The 24,466-nt window shown below is 39.6% G+C and overlaps 1 protein-coding gene across 19 annotated transcripts in view; it reads right to left on the bottom strand.

Annotated features, from left to right (window-relative positions):
• Positions 1–24,466, bottom strand: part of DTNA (dystrobrevin alpha) — a 321,248-nt gene that overhangs the window by 86,721 nt on the left and 210,061 nt on the right. For all 19 annotated transcript variants that reach the window (XM_081149627.1, XM_081149613.1, XM_081149628.1 and 16 more), the window contains 2 exons: positions 21,697–21,777; positions 1,447–1,660 (listed from right to left, as the gene is read on the bottom strand). In XM_081149627.1, the coding sequence (XP_081005753.1) occupies positions 1,447–1,660; positions 21,697–21,777 (295 nt within the window). The remainder of the gene's footprint in view (positions 1–1,446; positions 1,661–21,696; positions 21,778–24,466) is intronic.

Raw genomic sequence — 24,466 nt, forward strand, 5'->3', positions numbered from 1 at the left:
GGAAATTATATTTCTCTTTTTACATTTTCCATTGTTAAACTTATAACAAATAAGTCCCCTAAAGACTTGAGTGGCAAGCCTGAAAGCTGCCATGCTTTTGCTAAGGGGACAGGATAGAAATGCCATTATAGAAATTCCATGGCCTGGTTCCATCCTGCTACCTGTCATGTGGAACCACCGCCTCTTTACCTGCCCTGCTCAGTTACCATAGTGATTACCCAAAGCAGTACATCAGCTCTGAAGTCTGTACAGTCTAAGCATAAAGTCTATCACGCTGGACTGCTTGCTTTAAAATTGTTTACTTCAACTTGAGAATTTCTCAAAATATAAGTATCATAGAAACAATAATATATACTGGTCAAGCTGAGCACAAAGAATTCTGTTACCACTCTAGGTTGCAAAGTGACAGCTGGTGACTTTTTAAGTCAGTGGCATAAAAACATTAGCTTGGCTGGATCATCTCCAGTACCGGGCTTAAATATTCCCAACCATTGGCCAGACAATAAAACTGAGAACACTCTTCTGAGAGTCTTAAAGTGTGATTGCTAAAAGGTCAAGTTAGTAATTTTCCTTTTTAATATTCAAAACCAGTAGTGAAAGTGGAGGCGTTGATAGAATATCTAGACCAGGGGCTATTAACAAGAGCTCCTTTGAAATTTTAGGCTGATAATGTAATTCAGGGGAGTTTTTATATTTCACAAGGCTGCCACATATGCCTTGGAAAAGAAACCTTAGCTGAATACCTAAGTACCCACTCTGCCACTACCGTGCTGAGAGGCACTGGACAAGTGACAATCTCTTTGTGCTTCAGTTCCTTCATCCATAAAATGAGAGATTTGGAAGAACAGTCTTTAAGATCTGAGGCAGCTCTGAAATTCTCTGATTCCATGAGGGGAAATTATAAGATAACGGGGCTGAGTTTCAATGGTGGTGTGTGAATAGCATCACTGTTTTATGTGGCACGTTACCGACCAGTCCATTTAATACAAATCATAGCTACTTTCACCGGGCTGGTCAAGAAACCCTTTGTAGTCTCTCACTGTTTGCTGTAGGGTCTTGTCACTTCACCTCAGAAACACTGTCTTAGGCCATTTGCAAAGAAGAGAGTTAAAAACATCCTTCCTCTTCATGCTTCATTGAGTCACTTCACAGGCATGACATCACGCAACACTTTCAAGAGTCCATAGCTCCTAGAAAGCGTGGGATGCGTTAACTAAAAGGTCAGGACATAAAATACAATCGTACTCCTTTCCCTAGGGCACTGTTTTACTCTCTAGCCTTTTCCACCGCATTTAAACTTTATGTTAAACACAGAGAGACTGTATTGAAATAAGTATCTGACCAAGAAAAAAGACGCAGTAGGTTACTCAAGAAAATCATTTGCAGTGAAGACCAAGAAGGGCCAAGCGGAGCGTGTATCAGTAACCGGCATTCGGAAGCACTCACGGGTCGAAGGCCGCCAGCAGGAAGTTCAGCAGCAGGCTGATGGACTGCTCCACGTGGATCTGGTGCGTGGTCGGCATCCGTTTGTTGAGCTGGTAAAAGATGGTGGAGAGCACGGCCTCCAGGCGAGCCACGCTGAGCTCTATGCTCGGGTCCAGGTTGTTGAGAGCGTTCTCCCGCAAGGCCTCTATGACGTTCCAGATGTCCACCAGGTGCACTGCGGAGATTGAAGCAGAAGGGAGAAAAAGGGACATCTGTAATATTTTAAACAAGAATAAAATTAAAAAAAAAAAAAAAAAAAAAAAAGCAGAAGGAACGCATCGGCCCGAGGGGAAGCGAAGGCGAGTTGATTATTTTACACGCCCCCCGGGCAAGGCGCCTCACAGGTTTCTCTGTGCTTTGGGCTATTGTAGGGGTGGCCACGTGCACGTACAAAGCGCGTCATTTCAGAGGCTCTGATGTACAGTGGATAGGAGCAAGCAAATGATTACCCCAGCAGATAGTTACTTCTGGTCTAAGGACCCTTGAAACACAGCTATTATCCCTGTATTGCCTGTGAGGAAACAGAATCAGGCAAGTTAACTGACAAAAACAAAGGAAAAAGTCTAGTTAATGGCAAAACTGGCCTTCAAATCCAAGTCTATCTGGCTTCTTTAAAAAAAACTGACATAAAATTGACATTTAACATTGTGTAACTTGACGGTGCATACTGTGTTGATTTAATAAATTTATATACCGCAATCCTATTACCACCATAATGTTGGCTAACCAACACCTCCATCATGTTCCATAATTATCATTTCCTTTTTTGTGTGTGGTGAGAACACTTAAGATCTAGTTTCTCAGCAACTTTGAAGTAGATACTACTTGTGATTATAGTTAACAAGTCTATCTGGCCTAAAAGCATTTTCCCCGTTGTACATTATTTTCATTTATATACTTTTAGTAGTATAAGGTTTGAAATAAGAAAAAAAGTGGGCAGGGAGACTGGGGGAAAAGGGAAAGTTACTGCTATAATGCAGCAGCAGAACTAAGTCACAGGTCACTTAACTATACTGATCAAGAACAGTTTCTTGGCTACATTACTAACTAGCTCAATTAACTTAAGTCATGGTTACTTTCCTAGGAGAGTCAAGAAATCCATTTCTATTTCTGTTTGCCCAGAGGTCTTGTTATGACATCTCAGAAATCATCACCACGATCAAGATAATGAACACACCCATCACCCCCCAAAGTTTCCTTGGGCTCCGTTGTAATCCATCCCAAACCACAGATCTGCTTCTGTCATGATTTTCTAGAATTCTATATAACTGCAACCATCCAGTGTGTACTCTTTTTGGGGGGTCTGGGTACTTTTACTTAGTGTAACTATTTTGTGAGTCATCCATGTCGTTGGATGTAGCAATAGTTTGTTCGTTTTTGTTGCTGAATAGTATTCTGTTATATGGATATATCACAATTTGGTTGTCAACTCACCTGTTGACAGACATTTGGGTTGTTCTGGTTTTTGATGATAAAGAATAAAGTCGCTATACATAATCACATACAAATCATTGTATAGACATATGCTTCCATTTCTCTTGGTAAGTACTTAAAAAGGAAGTGGCTACATTGTATGGTAGATGTGTGTTTAATTTTTGAAAAAATTCCAAAGTGTTTTCCAAGTAGTTGTATTATTTTACATTCCTATCAACAGTGTGTGAGAGTTCTAGGTTCTCCACAATTTCAACAAGTTCAGGGTTCACTTTTCATTACACTTTCGCATTAGAAAATAAATGCTGTCTTTGTCAGTGAAGTATAGGTTTCAGTTCCTGAGAAATGTACACTCCACATATGCGTCTCCACCACCAACTCCCAAGTTTTAGCCTCCTGTACATGTTCGCTAATTTCTGACACTATGTTTAAAAAAACAAAACTAACATCTATTGACCTCCTCGGCTTGGAGTCCAAAGCAGTAGATTTGGAGTTGGAAGACTTAGGTTCAAATCTGGCTCTTCTACAAGTACATAACCCTCTGAGCCTCGAAGACTTAGACCCCCACTTTCCTAATTTATGAAGTGGATGAGATGTTCGTTCAATAGGAAACGCATACATTCAAAGCAGCAGTGCCTGGTATACAGACACAATACATTATACATGAATAAATGAATAATGCGTGTCATGTAAAAAAAAAAATTATTTTAGCATATCTGTTTCCCAGCAGAGGAATACAAATCACTTTTCAAATGAATTACTTAAATGTTAAGTTTAGGTAAATTCAGATTTATGGGATTCCAAATTTTCAACCTTCTCTGTGTATCACACAATAAGAAAATTATTTGTATTTTTTAATGTTATTTATCCAATTTTTCAACTTAGCAACCACGGCATTCCCCCAAAATTAGAATTTATAAGTTGAATTTATTTATTCAAATTTTTTTGAGGAAAAAACCCTGGGATTCCTATCTTTATTCCCTACATATTTGATCTATAGACCCTCTGGATCTAGTTCCTGGGGATATATCAGGGTGCAGGATACAAAAAGAGCAGTGATGAAGAGATCTCGCCTGTTATCCTGATTGGTATCTGTGCCCAGGTTACCATGGAAAGTAGGTTCCTCATCTGGTTCCTGGCTATGGGTCATTGGAGAAGAGGTGTTTGAACTCTGAACCTGAGCATAGGAGGGAGATGGCTACAAGCCAAGAAAGAGAAATGGCTGCTGGGAGAGGGAGGGAATCTGGATGTCTAGGTCTCTCCTCGTGAGTCTTTGTAGGGCATAGGGAGGCTCTCAGGATTCCCAGGGGTGGAACATACAGGTCCACAGAAGTGGCCAAAATGTCCATAGGTGTGTAGGAGGATCCCTCAGGCACTTTGGCCTCTGAGTGCCCAGCCTACACTCATCTCCTCTCTGCCAAACCCACTTTCTCTGGGGTTCCCTCCCCTGATGAATGGCCTCAGCCCTTCATTCTTCCTCTTCTTCAGCTAGAATCTGGATTTCATTCCTGGGTCATCATATCTCACACGCTATCAATGACTGAGTCTTATAGGCTCTATCTCCAAAATATCACTTTAATTCCTCCATTTCCACAGACCCTTATTCCCGTCACCCAATTCCATCACCCAATGTTATCACCATTATCTCACTGACTAAGTCAGTTCTTTCATCTTCATTCCACTCCAGTTCTTTCTAAACACTGTAGCCAGGGTGATATTTCTCAACCGCATATCTGACGTGTCACTTGTATGCTGCTTAAAGTCCTTTAAAAACTTCCCATTAAGTTGAAATTTCAACTCTTCAACATGGCTTGCAAATTTCTTTCTGATTCAGCCCCACTTCTCATCTATGTCTCATCCATCAGGCCTTAGTGTCAACACCACTTCTTCAAGGATGTCTTTCTGGATCTTCCACCTCTAGGTTTTATACCCCTCCTACATGCCACCGTAAGACCCTGTTTCTTCTCATTAGTTTGTGGACTCTCTGTGCAGACCAGCTGGTTGTCTGCTTACCCTCTGCACTATATGTGCCATAGGAAGAGACTCTGTCTGTAGTGATACTGTTCATACCCCCAGCCTCACATATCATAGGAGCTTAATAAATACCTGTTGGCTAAGTAAGCACATGACAGGAAAATGACTCACCAGTGAAAATGCATTTGATTGCTAAAGAATTGCAAAAACCTTGGTTTGAATCCTAGGCATATCATCTGTCATGTTACTTGGCTTCTCTGAGTCTTCATCTTAGAAAAGTGAGGCTGGTAAGAGCATCTACCCTCAGATGATTACTATGAAGGTTAAATGGGGTGATGCCTGTTAAATGCTTGGAATAGGGCATGTAACATAGGAAATAATAATGTGGACAAATAAAATCTCTAGAAATTATGTGAAAGTTACTAAAAATAAATATGTTCTATATTTGTGTTTCTACACATTTAAAGTCTCAATATAAGGAAATATAAAATGCTAATTATGGGTGTGAGACTAGATAATTATAAATGCCAAGTAAAACTAGGTTTCATAATTATGTGCAAGGCACTGTGGTAGGGCTTGGGGACTCAACGGCAAACTACAGATGGGGCTCCTGCCTTAGGGAGCTAACAGTCTGAAGGAGACACAGACATGACTCACAGTCACACAAACAGATAACCAAAAACTATGACTTCCTGTGATATACAGGGCGATAGGTACAAAACTGGGTTATGTTATGGTTGTGAAGGGGCCAGAGTACAAGATAAGGCTGCAGGAACACTACAGCCATGAGAAAGGATTCAGCTCTTTATGCTGAGAATGTGAAGACACAGGTTTTTAAATAGGAGAGTAATATGATCAGAAATGCAGCTTAAAACTATCATTTCTGACTGTAAGGGAAGGAAAGAATGGAGCTGGACAAGCACGCACGTGGAAGTAGCTGCAGCTCATTGCTCCAGGGCAAGGACGAGCCGGCGGTGTTTCTGCACCGGGAGTGGGCAGGACACAGAGAAACTCATCATGCACTTATCTTCCAGGAGTGGCAAAGCACAAGGGATTCAGAGTTTGCAATCATAAAGACTGGAATTTCACTCCTGGCTTCGCGAATACCTAAAACTGTGAGCAAGTTATTTCACTCTATACATTTTATTATCCCTTTTTAGAAATGAGGAAACTAATACCATCCTGAGGAAGTTATACAAGTGCTGACCACAGGGCTTGGCACTTAACAGGTGCTCAACAAATGATAGCTATTAGTGTTAAAATAATTAAACACTCTCTGAACTACAGCCATCCTATGCTATTATTAATTTACAAGAGTTGTGAACCCAAACCTAAATTTTATCCCAGTCCTCCAAATTCAATAAACTAATCAACATATAATTATGAGCGTATGTTATGTGAGTTCTATAAAAGAAGCACAAACCACATCTCACCCACCAAAGCAGATACTTATTCAGGTTAGTTGTCATAAATTCTCAGTTAGTGGAGTTTGAATTGGTTTTACTGTATTTGATAATTAGAGACCTGGTGAGGAAGGCCCTCTTTCAAAAAGGTTTCTTGGAAACGTTATTTTATTGGTAACTGCTTTGGGAGGTGCAGATCACAGTGCAGAACCGTGCAGACTCCCAAGCAGTGAGTTGGGTTTCTACTGGTTTCCCCCACTAGCTATGATCTTGAGCAAGTCGCTTAATGTCCTTCCGTAAATTTCAGTTTCTTCATCTGTAAAATGGGGACAATAATAGTTCCTCTATTATTTGGGGATCAAATGAGGTAATCATACAGTATTTAGTGCATAATATGCATAATTCAGTATCTACTAATTATTGAGAAAGATAGGTATCACAAATATTTTGCTGAATTAAACAGGAACACTAAGAAATGTGCTAAATTGAGAGTCATTAGGAAGTTACTGAGACATCTGTTTTAAAGTCTGACAGATGTAGAAATATGTTGCTGACTACTGAGTTATCAAATCATTTTAGGAAATGAGGACATCTAGGTATGCAACAATGATGACAAGCCGCTAGATGGCACTGCACACATTTTACTAAAGAGTTCTCAAGCTGTAACTGTCCATCGTAAAGCATCTGCTACTAGGTACAGGTGTCAAGAAGTGGAGTTTCCTCATCAATATAACTGTATACATGTTATACTAACACATATACAAGGCAACAGTTTGCTTAGCGAAATTATTTAGTTAACATTAACCACATCAAGAATAAACAAAAGGTGTTTTTAATTCTGAGTTTGAATTGGTTTTACTGTATTTGATAATTAGAGACCTGGTGAGAAAAGGTTTCTTGGAAACATTATTTTATTGGTAACTACTCTGGGAGGTGAAGATCACAGTGCAGAATCGTGCAGACTCCCAAGCAGTGAATTGGGTTTCTACTAGAATTTAGTAGTTCACAGAATCTTAAAAGCATTAGTGTTAATTGCAGATATTAATTATGAATACCTCACAGTAGTTTGTCTTTATAAATAAGAGGAAATAGAAAAAACTTAATAGTTTGTCTTACGTCTAAGAAATCTCGGGCTGAAAAGGGCTAGGTCAGCGTGGTGCAGGGGAAGGGTTGCGGTGAGGGGAAGGGTTTTCACAAGGGGAGAGAAGAGTTTGCGAATCTCAAGCGATGTTGCTGATGTGTCACACTATTTTCATAGGAGATGGACTCTTAGTTCATAGTTAGAGATGACTTAAATCCAAGTGTTCCAGGGGAAAGTGCCAAAATGACAAATTCATGTATAACTAAAAGAAATGATTGACGTCATAAACTTTATCAGAAGTAGTAGGATTGTATAAACAGGATAAAATATGGAATAGAGGGTACAGAAAGTACAGGAATGTCAAAAGACAACTTCAGGATTTAGTCTATCTCATGAGTGAGTCCAGGGCCAGCCTGCCCTAGACCACATCATAGAGACTGGGTCCAGGTCAGTGAATCTAAGCATGATGTCTTCCTAAAGCACCTGGAGATCTCTTCAAAATTCCCAAGCCCAGATTCTACCACTCACTGATTCCGAAATTTAGGAGGTGGGCAAAGGTTTTGACAAAGCTCTGCAGGTGATTCTGAAACCACTCGTAAACCTTTAGAAGGCCCTCAGAGGGCTTGCAGCTAGGGAAGGTCAATAAGCAATCATCTTACAGTGATTTCACTTCCATCATTTTGGGGGAGTGGTTCTCAACTGTGGCGGCACATTGGAATCACCTACAAGGTTGGAAAATGGCTCCCTGGTGATGCTGCTGTGGCTGGTCTAGACCATACTAGGAATTGTAAGAGGTCACGAGGTCTGCTAGAAATGCAGATTCTCAGGCTCCTCCCCCTGAGACCTAGAGATTCAGAATCTGCATTTTAACAACATCCCCCGTTTATATTCACATTAAAGTATGAGAAACAGTGCTAGAAATCAGAAGTTTTCATTCCTCTCACATCAAGACAGCTTGCTAGGTTGTAAGGTGTGTTGCAAGAAGCTGGTAATTATCAATTAATTTCTGCAGTTTAAGAATAATTTATGTAATTATGTATATATACATTATTTTAGAGGGGTTCAAGGTTTACATCTATAACAAGGTCACTCATTGCATTATGATCTGCTTTCTTCATTATTCGAAAAGGAAGTTGCAGTTAGGCTGGGAACTGATGATTTGTTGATATGTAGCTGGGACTACACAAGCTACTGGGAATATATATATTTTCTAATGTGTACACTGTGTGTGTGTGCTATGTGTGTGTATTCATGTACACACCCTCTCAACCCACACCCACCACTGCTACTCATGTTTAAAGAGATAGTGACCAGTGTCTGAGTCTTTGCTATGACTTGTTTTCCCATTTCTGAGACATGCAGGTAAACGCAAACATGACTTACTAATCAGATCTCATAACAAAGGAGACAGGCTGTTTCTCTTGAAAACTCATCAATTCTCTCTTCCCTACACCTATGTTTCCTGACCTTCAGTGCACTATTTCTAGGTGGAGTTTCCATTGTAATGACACTCTTCAGAGTAAGAGAACCAAGTTCAGTTGATATTTCTGATTAGTCTGTGGGTTTGAAGTGCCAAATGGTGTTTGTTCACACAGCATATTCTTAAAATATGTTTGTTGGCTTGTAGAAAAGTTAATTATGGTGACTCATTCTTTTAGTTATCCAATAAAGTTCTGATGTCCTTGGATCTAAAAGATGAACACACTTACAAGCGTTGTCTTTTTCCTATGACAGCTCGCAAACGGAAATTTCATTCAACGTTCTAAATGCCAAGTAGACTTTAAGTAAAATGCTTTGAAGGAGCTTCACCCAGGGGCCAGGCAGCCCCAGGCTGGGGTGTGAGGAGGTGGGGAGAGGAACCTATCCCCTTGTGTCAGAATGACTCCAGATTTCTCTCCAAACTCATTACCCTAAGCCAATAACTGGCTTTCTTTCTCAGCCTTCCACTCCAGAGACTAAAAACTTCACTCACAAAACAAGCATTTATTTAGCTCTTATTATGTGGCAGAATTGCACTGGGTTATAGAATTAGCACGGAAAAAATAGGCGGTTTCTGACCACACAGAACTTACAGGTGATGGGAATAGAGATATTTAGCAAATAAGTGCATTGAACATGCTACAATAACAATCTATTTTCTCTTATAGGGAAAAAAAATGGGAAGTGATAATAGACTTAAATTCAAGTGTTTCTTCATTTGTATAATGGGAATAACAATATTTACCTTTTTATCTTATAGCGTTCTGAGGAAAAATAAAAATTTACATGGAAAACATTAACATGTAAAACACAATATACATTTTAGATATTCTTATTTTTGAGAGAAAAGAGGAATTAAAATTTACTGTCACATTCAGATAAAATTATAAAACTTTTATAAAACTTATAAAATTATAAAACTTTTAAAAAAATTATAAATTCTTTCAATTCTTTACTTTGTTCTGTCAGTTATAAAGATACAGTCTTTCTTCTACAATTTCAGGTTTGTTTTCTTCTTAATGAATGTAATGGATAATAAATCCATGAGAGATGATATCACAGTTATAACTATTTTAGTTCACTTTCAGATCAAATACTTCTCTTGAAGTTCAGAGAGCCTCAGCTCATGAGAAAAAAGGGTATGTCAATGTACCACTGCTTACCACGCACCTATTGCACGGTCTAGGCATTAACATGTGGACAAAGACTGCCATATGCTTCTACATAGAGTTGGGAAAGGAAACAAGAAACGAGATTCCAAAACACTTTCTAAAGAGATTAAATCCCATCAGTAACTTTAAAGATTCCATAATACATTATTCTTGATGATACAGGTAATTTAAAATATGAAGAGTCCGGCCATAAAAGAGGTTGTAATTCTCATGGAGAGAGACACTCAGATGGCCTAACTGAAGGTCAAGGTAAGATAAGGAAAGATGAGACACTACATTCTAAAAAGCCCACATTCATAGTGCAGATTTAAATAAAAAAGCTACCGGAGCTCAAAATACAGGGATGCTATTGTGGGCTGGAAACTTGGGAAAGATTTGGAGAAGAAGGGGAGATAGGGCTCAGGGTGGCTCCTGAACCTAAGCAGGAGATGAGTGCATGTTGACGGGGAGGGGAGGGGACTCCAAGAAGAAATCCAATCACCAGAGGCACAGAGTACTGAGTGAAGATGGTGCTGTCAGATCTTGTACGGCCTTGACTGGGCCAGAGGAGTTTGTGTGGGGGCTTACAGGAAAGGGTCCGGAACTAAGTAAACTTTTTTGTTGCCCATTATTTCACACTTCTTTGATTTTTAGTAAGCAAATAGAAAGATTGAGAATTTGCAGCCTGTAAAGCTTAATGCTTAGTTTCATTCTTCAAGCCACCACGTCTGCTAATTCCAACGGCCATCTACAGCCAACCAATCCAGTGGAGAAAACTAGAGGTGATCTTTAGAGCAGTGAGTGGGTCTGATTCCACAGGTCTGGGGTGTGGCCAGCGCATCCTAGGTTAAGCACCTCCTTAGGTGATTTTGAAAGACAATGAAGTTTGAGAACCACTGCTACAGGTATGGCTTCAAGGATGGACTTAGACAAGGGACAGGAAGAACAGGAAATGGACGCTCAATTTGATACAGAGGAATTTATTTCAAAGGTATCATGAGAATCTCAGGAACGTTGTGGTCAAGAAAACCATGTGCAAATTAGCCAGTTGTTAACATTCTCAAATGAAATAATTTTGCAAGCAACCAGGCCTTTTATTGTGACAAAATAGTGTTTAGAAAGCTTTTGAGAGGGGGAAGAACTCAGTTACGTATGCTTTGACAGAGTCAACCAATGTATATCGTCATTACATTGACGATATTAGCCATCACCTACATTAACCAAACGCTGAATTGGGAAAGAAAATGTTAATAAAAGCACAATTTTCAGATGTGATTTCCACTAGTGAGTCATATTTTTCTAAACTGTGTCTAAATATTTAAACAGTACATCAAATTATCTTATGCTTCCAAACTCAGCATCTTTCTTGCTCCCAAAGTATGCCTTTATCACCAAGCTAGTTCCCTTTGCTAAGGCTCCTAGGAGAGATACATCATATCTTATAAAGATAACATTTTAGTTTCACTTTAATTTCCTGGTTAATATAGATGATGTAATAAGAGAGCTTCAGGAAAAGGTCTATAACATATTTTTGGTATAAAATCAAATAGAATATCATGCTGGTCCTCAAAGGCTCTGTTAGTGCATCCATTGTCTGCTAGGAAAAAAGTATTTTGTGTTGCTTAAATTGTGTTTGTAGACTAGAATCATTATTCAAAATGAGGTATAATAATTGTTGGCTCAATAGTTGTCATATTGTAAATTAAATTTAACAAAATTCAATTGAACAAGCATTTAGTAAGCCTATTATTTTTCAAAGTACTGTACCAAGGATTTAAAAAATAATAAGAGAAGGTAAATGAAAAGAATGATCTGAACAATACCAATTTCTCACTGCCAGTGTTTAACTTTGTTTAGAATATATTTAATAACTTTAGAAGCAAGGGAATCTAATATCTTATCACCTCTCTGGATAGTAATTTTAGACTTCACTGAATAACTCTGTATAGGTTCCTTCAATGTGCTCTTACCATTTGCTACATTCTAGCCTATTAGTTTGGGCCTTTACTGACTTCTACTTAGATTTTTTACCAAAAGCCTCATCACCCATCTCCAGTTTCTGCCCATTTCCAACTATCCTAAGAAATATTTTAAGCTCTGGTCATACCATTCTCTATTGCCTATTGAGTAAAATCCAATTCTAAGCATAAAAACCAATGTTTGGACTTGAGTCTACTAATCTTTAGCCTTATCTCCTGATCTCCAGCTTTTCCTGAATCCTATGCTCCAGTCACACTGGACTTCTTACAGTTCCAGAATATTCCCTCAGTTCTCTTGTATGTGCCTTTACTCAGCCTGCTCCCTTCACCAGCTACACCCTTTGGTACACTATCTTTCAAGGTACTGCACACACGCATGCCCCCAAGGAAGCTCACTCGGACGCCCTCGGGTGGAATTACCTTCCCCCTTTTGTTGCTCCCAGGTACCTTCATATGTCTGTTAGACCATTTATGACACTCTGCATTTCCCACAGTTATTAATCAATAAGTTATCTCTTCCATATTTCAGATAAAGCCCTGACTGGACTTCAGGGGAGAGGAGGCTCTTTGAAATGATGAGCTAAATTTTATGTTAAGGGTCATGTGTGTTTTCAGGGAAAAGGGTCAGTGGTTTTCAACCAGAGCCTCCCAAAGAAACATGGAAAGAGAAGCTTAAGAACCACAGCCCTAAATTATGAGCAACCTGAAGACATGGACTATGTCTTGTTCATTTTTCTACTTCTCATGGCTACTCATATAATGTGTTGTTCAAACTGGGTGCTTAATAATGCTTAGGGAATGAAATAGACTGCCTGCTGTTTGCCAGACACTACATATAATCCCTAGAATCTAGAATCTTTCCCTTTGCCTCATATCCTAGGACAGCTCAATGAGACACATTGAGCAAGGTTTTCCCACAGTGCCTTTACTATTCCTTGCATACCACGTCTTGAGCAGATGGCCAGAATCCTAAATGCCAGAGGCTGCGTTTCAAGAGGAAGAACATCCACAGGGCTAGCAACCATGAGGACTATCTTCTGCTTTTCCTTTGTATCTGTTATCTCAGTGACCCTGCATCATGTGGCCATCTGGCCAACATGAACACTAATAGACAAAGTACCCAGGGACACTGAAGAGTCGATAAGCAGCAATCAGCTTGGAAGTGTTACTTTTTTTCCTGCACTCACCCTGTTCTGTTTAAATATATAATTAATTGTCTTTGAGCAATGAGAGTAAATAATATGATAGAAATTAGAAAATGCATTTTACTCTTCCACTCAGAAGAGAGCTATGGCCCAGTGTCCTAGTGCATGGAAAACTGTTTGGGAGATGTGCTAGGATTTGGGATGAACAGATTACGAGATGGCTAATCTGCAGTATAGATTATCTACAGATATCTCAAGTGAAGCCAAGAATATGGGAAGTATATCTTTTGTAGAAAAAAAAATCCTTTTAAAAGTTAGTAGGAAATACCGATGAGGAAATCTCTAATGCGGAAAGCCAACACACATAACAGGTAATGTTTCAGGCCCCTCTGTGTACCATTTCAAAATCTTGGCTCCACCTCTTTCCCCAGCCCTTGGAGAGCGCCCATCAGCGGCAGATACTGTGACCAGCTCTGTGCAGCTGCAGCCGAAGCGACTGGCCTGAGGCCCTTGCTGCGTGCCTCCGGTGCCTCAGCACGGACACCGGGACCTCCCTAACATTCTCACACGCGCGGCCCCTAAGTGCAAGCGTAGGCCACCCTTGGCCAATGCAGGGCAGAGCCGCCGGCTCAGTACCTCCTCCTTCTGTCACCTGGGTGGACAGTTCTGGGGTGCAGAAGGTTTCACAAGGTTCCTTAGCCCTGCATTACCTATTGCTTCTCCTTTCTTGTTCCAGTTCTGCTCTGAGTTCAGTGAGACACACTGAGCGTGGTTTCGCACCATGCTGTTCACAGGAGGTCATGTTTCAGACCCTTCTTTGTACCATTTTAAAATCTGAGCTCCAAATGAACAGCTTCTAAAACAAGCCTTGCCATGGAGTTTGCTTTCTGGGGGAAAAACAGGCGGAAGCACTGATTCTAATCAAGTCCTTGTCTACCACTGATTGAAAACTCCCAGAACAACAAATGAAAAGACGATGATTATGACCATGTTCAGATAGGTTCTCATACTGTTTGGTCACATAGTTTTTCCTCAGCTTATCCTTCCCCACAATATGATATCAGTGTCATTCTGCAGTGTCGAATTTGACAAATAAAGTGCATCACACTTGACCTTACATTGAAGTTCATTATTTTTCTGAGAAACTAAGCGGCTTAGGGCTGGTGCCATTACTAGCAGGCTGAGGGGTCCACATGCTTGTTGCCTCTTGAGGACAAGGCTTGACAGATGTTGCAGGACAGTGACACTGTTTACCACTGCACTTGGCTCATATCTGAAAGTCAGAAGTTAAGTTCTCAATTATATGATTTTATCTGATGTTTATCTAAGGGGAGCCACTTAATCATGCTTCCCTCACCTGGAACAAACAGAACTTTTCAATTCCTGATTGGACAGAAGTCCTAGCCCAATACCATGAATGATTAAAGATAGTTACAGACTTAATTTATTTCAATAGCTATATCCATATTTGATTTCTTTTAAACACCATACTTATAAGTAATTTTTTTTCTTTAGAAAATGAAAGTTTGCTGAGGGGACTAAAAGGCCGGATATAAGTTTACATAGCAAGGTTTTAGGGTATATCTACCACTTGATATTACAAAATCAGAAGCTTTATAATAAACAGGACACACTCATTAGATTCTAAATTTGAGGTTATTCTAATACTAAATTTGTACACTAAGGAATATTACCACACTTTTGGTCCCCATGGTCTTGCATAACGCTTGGCACACAGTAAATCTCAGTCCATATTTGCTGAATGATAAATAAATGAGTGACTGATAATAACAATGGCAAATGCCAACAAAGCCTCAGGAGTAAATCAGGGTGGCATCAGGAATGACTTTCCTGCAGTGTCACAGGTGTGGTATGTGGCAGAGGCCACTGCGTCAACCCTGTCCTCCACACTGTCTTCTGTTTTCTCTCAGTGTTCCTCAGCGCCCAGAGATCCTGGGAGCCAGGCGGGGGGACAGCACCCTCTGGGTATCCCTTCACTGCTCTGACGACTGGCTCTGGGCCGATCGGCAGGCTCCCAAGAACATAGCTTGGCAGGCCACTCGGGAAAGGTCATTGGATCTTGCCTTGGCACCTGTCAGATGGGGCTGAGGAAGCTTGAAACGCATTCCTCTGTATGTATCACTCTTTCTCAAGTGACTGGGACACTTAAAGATGATGCACTTTCCTAAATTGTGAGAGTGAAAGTGCTCAGTTGGCACAGCTTCCTGGCATAACGCAGAGCAGGAGAAAGGGAAGGAAGCTGATGTGACATCCAGATGCCTAGAAACAAGACTAGAGGTGGCGCTTAGTTCACAGATTGGGCGGTGGCAGCAGTTTGATCAGATAAAGCTTCTAGCACTCTTTAAAAATAGAAGTACTAAGAAGAAAACAAAACCCTGAATTTTTAAGATCTTAAAAATAAAAGCAATTAAAAGGAATTGAGTGAAGCCATTTTAAGTCAATGGCTTCAGTCAAGGAAGAGCAGAAGTTTGCTCTGATTAAGGGGAAACAATTTGCCACAGGTCCAGGGTGCCCAGAGAGGAGTGGGTTTTCCACGGCTAAACCCCAGTGGAAAACTTTAATGAGATGGTTCTGCTGCCGCCACCAGCCTCCTCACAGGGAATTTTTGGGAACGCTGTATTCTAGCAATGAAATTTTCTTTATTCTAAATAAGTGTCTAGAATGATTCAGCATCAGGAATAAAAATGAGCATCAAAAACATTTGAAGCAACACAAACAAAGATAATTGTGCTCCAAGGGTTTGTCATCTGCCACTTTATTTTCCCAGCTAAAGATTCCTGCTCTTCCATCCGACTCGTTTACTGGAGAGAGTCCTTCTATCTTTCTCATTTAAATACTTCTCTTTTGGGGGATCTATTTCTCTGCCTGAGATTTTTATTTTATTTTATTTTTAAAAAATATATCTTTATTGATTTCAGAGAGAGGAAAGGAGAGGGAGAGAGAGAAACATCAATGATGAGAGAGTCATTGATCGGCTGCCTCCTGCACACCCCCGACTGGGGATCGAGCCCGCAACCCGGGCATGTGCCCTGACCGGGAATCGAACCGCTATCGCCTGGATCCTAGGTCGACCCTCAACCGCTGAGCCACGCCCGGCCAGGCGAGATTTTTATTTTAAACTTTATTTTTTCATCCAATGTTCTATATGCCATTATCTGGAAAATAGAAAAGTCTATGGTCTTGGGCAGTGCGACAGGCAGAACCCTAAGATGTCCCCTAACCCCCACCCAGATTCTTAGCCCAAGGTGTTTATCTCCTCTCAGTTATTCAATCAAACGCTCCTCCCGGCACTGCTGTGAAGGGACTGTGCCAGCGTAAGTAAGGTCCCGAATCAGTTGACCTTAAGATAGGGGGATGATCTGAGTGGGTCTGGTCTAATCACAGGAATCCTTTAAAAGTAGAGTTTTCTGTCACTGAGAAGGAAGAGGCAGCGAACATCCAGGCTCTGAATGGCCTGTGGGGGCCAAGTGGCGAGGACTGTGGGTGGCCCTAGGAACTGAGAATAGTACCCTGACTGTCAGCAAGGAACGGGGACCTCAATGCTTCAACCACAAGGAAAGGATTCTGCCAATAGCCAGTCCTCTTGCAAGAGGATCCTGAGCCCAGATGAGAAGCACGGACCCAGCGGCACTCTCATTTCAGCCCCACGAAGGTGTGAGCTGAGAATCCAGTGGTGCTGTGTTGGATTTCTGACCTACGGAAACTGAGATAGTAAATGTGGGTTGTTTTAAGCTGCTACATGTGTGGGAATTTGTTATGTAATGGTAGAAAACTGATATAGGCAGCCAAAAATCCACATGCTTAAAAATGAGGCAGAGAGGAGGAATGTGCTTGAGAAAAAAAGAATGGGATATTAGTATTTATTACTAAGAAATACCAAATGCTACTCCTGCAGCATAAGACTAGTCACCTGGGTGGTGAAAACTGAATCTAGTGGAGCCTATTCATTTATTCATAGAAGAATATATATTCAGGTTTTACTACATGTAATGCATTCACTTGGGTTAATTTTGTAGTGATAAAGAAACCTTTAGGTAAATATGTATTTGCATTTTCTTTGGTTCATAAGAGATCCTGAAAGTTTACAGCTATTAAAGACAAAACCATGTGTTCTAACCTTAAATTATACCTGGATGAGGGGTAGTTTTTAAAATGCTTCAGTTACACCAGAGAAAAGATATTTTGAGAAACTGAAAATTCAGATACAAATACATACCTTTTCATCTTTCCTTTTAAACAAAATTTTAATTAAATTTTAATTGATATGAGTGATAGGAAAATTCAGATTGTAGCCAGAAGAACTCCTTGTGGTTGTGGGTGCCTCCTTACTTTTGTTCCACTGTTAAACAGGAGGGAGTAGATTTTTGATTTATTTCTCTTATTGCTTTTTGTTGTTCATGAACTTAAGGTTGTGTTTCATTGACTTCAAAGTAATTTCTGAAAAAAAGATCTGCTGACATTACGGGGTATCTGGATCATTAACCATGTCAACGCTGACTGAGGAAATAATGTTATAGCAGAAAAGCTATTTGTTTAAGATAAAGGGAGAAATGTTACCATTTGCACACATGCTTATAAATGGTATATAGGGTATTTATTTTTGTGGAAAGTTACCAGGAAATCTGGAAGTTAAAGAGAAGGCTGTTGATTAGAAAGGAATATTAGGAATATATCTATATTCTCCATTCTGTACCATTTCTGCTAGAAAATAAAATAGCCAACTTGTTCCCTAATTTTTAGAGAGATTTGTTTTATTTTATTAGAGAATGTGCTAGGCAAGGCATGGGGAGGGATAGTATGACAGGGTACAGAGATGAATGGTGAAGGAAAGAACCTGATTTAGAAAAAAAATCCTATGGAGGAAAGTTGAAGGAATTTTTTTGCCTTAAAAAAAAAAAAAGATGGGCTGTTTACAAATTTTCTTTTATAGCAGAGGATGGTAAATGTTTTTTTGTGGACATAGGGGCATCACCATATAATGGATTAATATTATGTGGCTATTATGTTGGCATACACAGGGTGGGCAAAGGTAGGTTTACAGTTATTTGTATGGAAAAAATACAATAATTAATAAAAAATAATACAAGAATAAACTGTGTTTTATGTACTCACAACTGTAAACCTACTTTCACTCACCCTGTATACAACAAGAGAGGAAATAAATGTCTACAACATTTTGATGATAAAATTAAAAATATAATACATGAGTACAGTTTTTTTAATGCTGGTCTATCAATACACAGACTGGAATTGTTTTTTGCACGAAAAACATTTTGCTTAATTGGGGTTACAAATTAGTTTTCCCTTTCCCTTTTTTCAAATCGGTTACAAATCTTCATCCGTAAAAACTATTCTTAGTTCATAGTCTATACAAAAATAGGTGCTGGGCCCACTTTGTCCACAGACCACAGTTTTCTGGCCTCTTATATGAAGTCTTTTTAGAACACTGGGGATCAGTTATTCTTAGCATCCATCAGGAATTGCATTAGAGGAAATTAGCATGGGTGTCACTGATAGGGATCAATGCTTTAGATGGGACACTATAAACAGAGCAGACAAGGTTGTGGGGAAGAAAATATGGGGAATTAACTAGCACTCCTGATCTTTAAATTAAGATAAGAAAGAAATCTCATAAAAATGTATATACTCCATGCTACATCTACACAATATTTATTTTTTCTAGGGGATGACTTTACAAGTGTCAGTTTTAATGTTTTTTAATTCCATTACACAGTTTTTAAGTTTAGTTCTGATAATACACAAATAAATTTTACCTGTCAATAATGTCTGGACCTAAAAATAAACAACCCATTTTCAGTTAAGGTCTATCAATTTCTATGAAGTAAACACTGCATAAGAATTTCCAAGAAAGCAATGCAGTTACAAATACATTATCAGGATTTTTTCTTATTTCTTTTATTGTAGAGTAAAACTCCATTATAAGGTACCATGATTTATTTTGGGCTCAGTTTTATTGCAGACAACAACTTTCTTCCTCTAATACAGGGGTATTTAATATTGACAAACATATGTCACATAAACACTATTGCTTCTGGTTATCTTCCTAAAAGAAAGGCTCTAACTTCCATTAAAATAAGCCGGGCTCAATTGTGTGGTATTCTGGAAGTACCTCAATATCACAACTGTTATATTTATTGTCAGGAAGGAAAACTTAGCAACACATATAGTATTTGCATCAATGTAGAAATAATTTGAAAAAGAAGCTTAATTTTGGCAGAGCATTCAACATACGCTTGTATTTCTTCTTTGAACCTTAGTTTTGTCTAGTTTGTATAGAATGTAATATCTTTTCTCATCCTAAAATGTATAAAATTTGTAAGGTACATTGTAAAGCAAATAACACCTTAGCAAATTGTAAAGCAAACTGCTTACTACCAGTTCTGTAAGAATCAGCCCAGTTATCTCCCTGGAGAGGAAACTCCTCTCAGTGGTCCCCACACCCAGGTCAGGGCACGGCCTCCTTGGTGCTCCCACCACATCAGGTGCATATTCCTGTCATTACACTTCCACACTGTTTCACATTTCTGTTTACAAGTCCATCTACCCACTTAGACTTTGGGCAACTTCAAGGTAGGGATGGCATCTTACTCACCATCGCTCTGTCCCTGGTACCCAGCATAGTGCCAGCCACAGAGTAGGAGTTCATGATAAGTTTACTAAATTAAGAGCAAATGAATGGACACACTGAGGGCAAGTGGTCAGGTATGAAGGTTCTCTTTTCACCCAGGGATGGGCTATCACTATTTTCCAAGATAGTGACTGTTTTCCTTACTGTTTTCCAAGAAGGCCAGTGTGACTATGGCATAATTCTGGATGTAGGGTAAGGATGAGTGCCAGGAAAGAACAGCAAGAGGAGAAAGGATGCCCGAGAAGGAGAAAGGGCTTTGTCAGAGAGCAGGAGGAACGGAATATGGCCCGTGGGTGGCTGGACGCAGTTAGGGCCAACAACGTGTGCCCTTGGTAAAGCTGGCACAGGGCAGACAAATCACTATGAGCCATTCTTTCCCCGTCCCTCCCTCCTTTTTCCTTTATTATTTATCTATTTGTTCATCATTAACCATTTTGTAATGTAATTTGGAAAGTCCCTACTTTTATTGAAAGTAGCCTACGGAAGGCTCTCCTTGGCAATGCTTTGAGGAGACAGAATTTCTCTCTCTGCTGCTTCTCCCTTGCCCTCTATTTCAGGGCCATTGGTAATGAGGTAGAAAAATGATGGAAGGATCCCATTAATTTTTATTTTTGCTGTAAACATGGAGACTCTTCTCTTTGTTTAGATGTGGATGATGAGGTTGGGGGCGGGGGAAGCTTTGCTTCGGTGGGAGCGCTTTCCCTGTCCTTCAACACCAGACCTGGAAATACCCCGGCCTGCAAGTACAACCACAGGTTCCTTCCCCCACCCAGAGCGCTCTTCTCACTGAGTTTTTAGGGGAAGGGGAGCACTGGTTTAGCTTTCTGTGAGAAGTCAAAACATGTCTTTGATGTTTGACCAACCTATGTTTTTTTCTCCATTCCTCTCCTGCCCCAAACTTCAGCCCCATTCTTCTGGGGCTGGACAATAGCTGCAGATGAGCAACGGGAGGAATAGATGCGCACTGCCCATCCCAGAGTCATGATTAGCCGTAAGCCTAGAAGCGTGGGGCTAGGGTGGCCTGCCCAGTGCCCCAAGAAACATCTGCTGGAGACTCTGGGAGGGTAGAGATGTGGACACTGCTGGTTCCCATGTTCACCAAGTGTCTAATCCTCATGGCAGTTATTCAAGGGCTATGTGTATGTGCTCAGGATAACATGCTTTTCATTTTTTAATGCGTCCAATACTAATTAGAAAATGAGAAGAGTTATTAATTTTTTATAGCAGTCAGTTTTTAAAACAAAGTAATATTTTTTTCTAAGGGATAATGAATGAGGAAAATGATGGAAGCAGTGGCCCAGCAGGGAATGTAAATCTGCTCACTGTGATCAGTGATCCAACTTCCTGCTCACATTTTAAAATCTGGGAAAAAGCTGAAGCAAATTCCTTTGTTTCTTTAAGTATTTCCGTCTCTTCTCTTGCTATTGTCTGATGCAGGCAAATATAGTCAATACTCTGATACAAAGGGTGAATTTTCTAGTTTCAGAAAGAAACTTGATTGTTTTCCAGGAGATTACTATAAACATTATCCTGTAGTACTTGTAAAGGAAACACAAATCTAAGGAGAACTTAATGTTTGATATTTTATAAAGTTCTTGGAAGCCATTTTGATGGCACTGCATTGACAATACTAAGGCCAGAGAAAAGAAGGAAAACATTCATCCAGATTTAAACCATTCCAATGGCAGGATGGGACACCTTAGCAGTTTAGAGTAATTAAGCATTCAGAATTACTTAGGGACGGTCTCACTACCATTTGCATATCATAATACTCTTTTCATTGTATTAAACATATTTTTGTCAATTCTTGCAAGAAAACCTAGTTTTAATAAACTAAGTAATGAGTATAAATTATAGGATTCATGAAGGTACTCAGTCCAAACAACTGGCGTACTTACAATTGCATTTCTTCTGAACAAACCTAAGCTTGCATGCTGTTCTGTAGGTGGAGAGTCGGATGCGATCCAGATCTTGAGCCCCTGGAGGGGAAAACGTACACATATGGTATGCCATGTGTGTGGAAAAGAATTTATAACATTTATAAATAAAACAACTATAAATATAACCCATGCACTTAATTTTGTTATTAGAACATAAATATAACTTTAAGACTTGAAAAGGTCTATCCTGTCTCTCTCAGGTTCTAGAGGAAGAGAGCACATGTAATCAACACTGAAGATCAGGATGTCAACCATGTTCACCAGCCAAGAAACACAACCTCAGCCCTGTGAGTCTGCCACTTCGGAGAACAATCTGCTCGAGCTGTTACTTAAACAGCCAGAAGACATCAGATAGTAATATCATCAAATAATCATTTTAAATGTGCTGTTATTGGTCATGAGAATAAGGTTGTGAGGTGAGCACATGCTGAATGTCGGGCATTTTTTTCTGCTTGACCTGAGGCCAACTATTTTTGGAAATCCTAGTTATCTCCTCTGGAAGAGAGGGATGATGATAGTACTGCTATTCACTTCATAGGTTGTTGTCAGGATAAGTGAGTGACTATACCCAAAGCACTGAGAACAATGCCAGACACACAGTAAGTGCTATGTAAGTATTCACTGTTTTACTACTATCTCACCTGCAACCTTTCCTGTCGATCTCAGAGGAGGCTTCTTTTTAAAAAGAACAGCCACTCTTACACTGTGGCTTCCAGTTCCTTCCTAACGAAGAGGAACATGTTCCCTATATTTTTGAGCTACTTTCCCTATTTATTCCACTCAGGGATTCAGCATGGCTTATGATGCCAGAGCACCAAGTCTGAATGCTCTCCTGCTCAGAATCCAAGTTCCTCTGCAAGCTCTTTCCATCCTATCTACCCAACAATAGTTCCCACTACTCTATCCCAGGTCCTCTCCCCTGCAGATGGGCTGCTTGTTACATAACCCAAGTTTCCTCTGAATGGGTTCATCTCTAGACTGTTCTAGGACACAGCAGACTTTCAACAAATGTCAGTTCTCTGCTTCTAAATGTTTGGCTTTCTTGAAGCCCATGTTTATGGTTCATAACAGATATAAAGGCACATAGCTGTATTTTTTGATATGCATTGAACTTTCTCTTTACCAGTAAAAGTGCTACATAAATGCTTCTGAATATAATAGTTAGGGTAGCAAATAAATGAACAGGCCTAAAAGTAATATATTAGGAGATCATTTAAGTGCTTTCCAAATGAAACTCAATATGACTAGCAAGTGTCCCTCACTGAGAGTGGTTAGCACTCCCTCAACTCAAACTGATCTCTTTAGATTCATTTAAAAATACTATAAATACTCCTATTACTTTGTGGTTTAATAAGGCAGATAATTAAACATTAATTCTTATAGAAGTTTATTACTTGATAAACAAGTTCATTGATACTGAGTACCTGAAGGATCAAAGTGGTAAGGGCTTATACTCTCACACAATCAAGAAATTTCCTTCAACATGTTCTCAAGAGGTAGACATTTTAGCCAATAGCCATGGAGGACTATTTGCAACAATAGGGATGATTATAACATAGTGAAAATAAATGGACTTGTGTGAAGTTTGCCATTTTTATCTGGTGTCTAAGTTCCTCATGTGCAAAATGAGGATAATATCAACTTTATCTGCTGGTAACCTCAGTAGTTGGTACCTACTGGGAACTTAACAGCAAGCAGATGGGCTTCCTTAAAAGGCCTCCTGTGCCATTTCTGAGCAGCAACAAGTGATAGAAATTTCTTTTTTATATTTGAGCTTTAACTTGCCTTTCTGTGACTTCAATCTATTTGACCTAGTTTCCCTTCTGAAGCCACATAATCTTTTCTTCCTGGCACTTGATAATTTATTTTTCAAACACTGGGAAGCAACTATCATTATCATTATTAGCATCTGCATCACCATCTGAAGATCATGTACAAAAGACCCTGTCATCGTGAGTTTAGAGTTTAGCTGGGGAGGAAGCTTCTCCTTGACTTTTTAGGTCAAAGAGGTCAAGTGCACAGCCATTTCAAGTACAACGTCTACCACTGAGCACGGCACACAATACGGCTTCAACACATGGATGCGGCTGTTATTATTCTCATTATCATCAGGCAAGGATTTGAGGCCCTAACTGTTCTAGTTATCCTGTTCCACAAGTGGCTAACATCTCCTTGAAATGAGATATACAAAATTAAACCAATTGCCACTGCCATTGCTTCACCAGTATAGAATATATAGAAAGCAATTATCATCATCACCTTTGATAAGGGCACTTACTAATGCAATTCATTCTTTGGGCACTATTAAGCTTGTAGTTCATTAAAAAGCTAGTTTTAAAAAATCATAGGTACTTATATAAGTCAGACATTTTTCTACTTTCTGTTTAAATGCTTATTTGGGGTCGGGGCTACAGGCAGGATTTCATACTTACCTGGTTAGTTTTTTAAATTTTTACCTCATGCTTCTAACCTTTCTGATTTCTTTTTTTTTTAAATTTTTGATTTTGTCACTGGCATTTCAAAGGGGCTTCCCAGTTTCGGGTCCTCTGTAAAGCTGAGAGGCTCATGTGGGAAATGAACACTCTAGGTTGCCAGATAACCAGACAGAACAACTATCAGAAATACTCTGAAAGCTAAATCTGCCTTTCTCCTGGCTGTGGATGTAATTTTATTGATGTGGAGTTTGGCTCAACAATCAAGAGAGTCTCAATATCTGTAAATAATTATT

The sequence above is a fragment of the Miniopterus schreibersii genome (assembly GCF_964146895.1).
Source record: "Miniopterus schreibersii genome assembly, chromosome: 10".
NCBI lineage: Eukaryota > Metazoa > Chordata > Mammalia > Chiroptera > Miniopteridae > Miniopterus > Miniopterus schreibersii.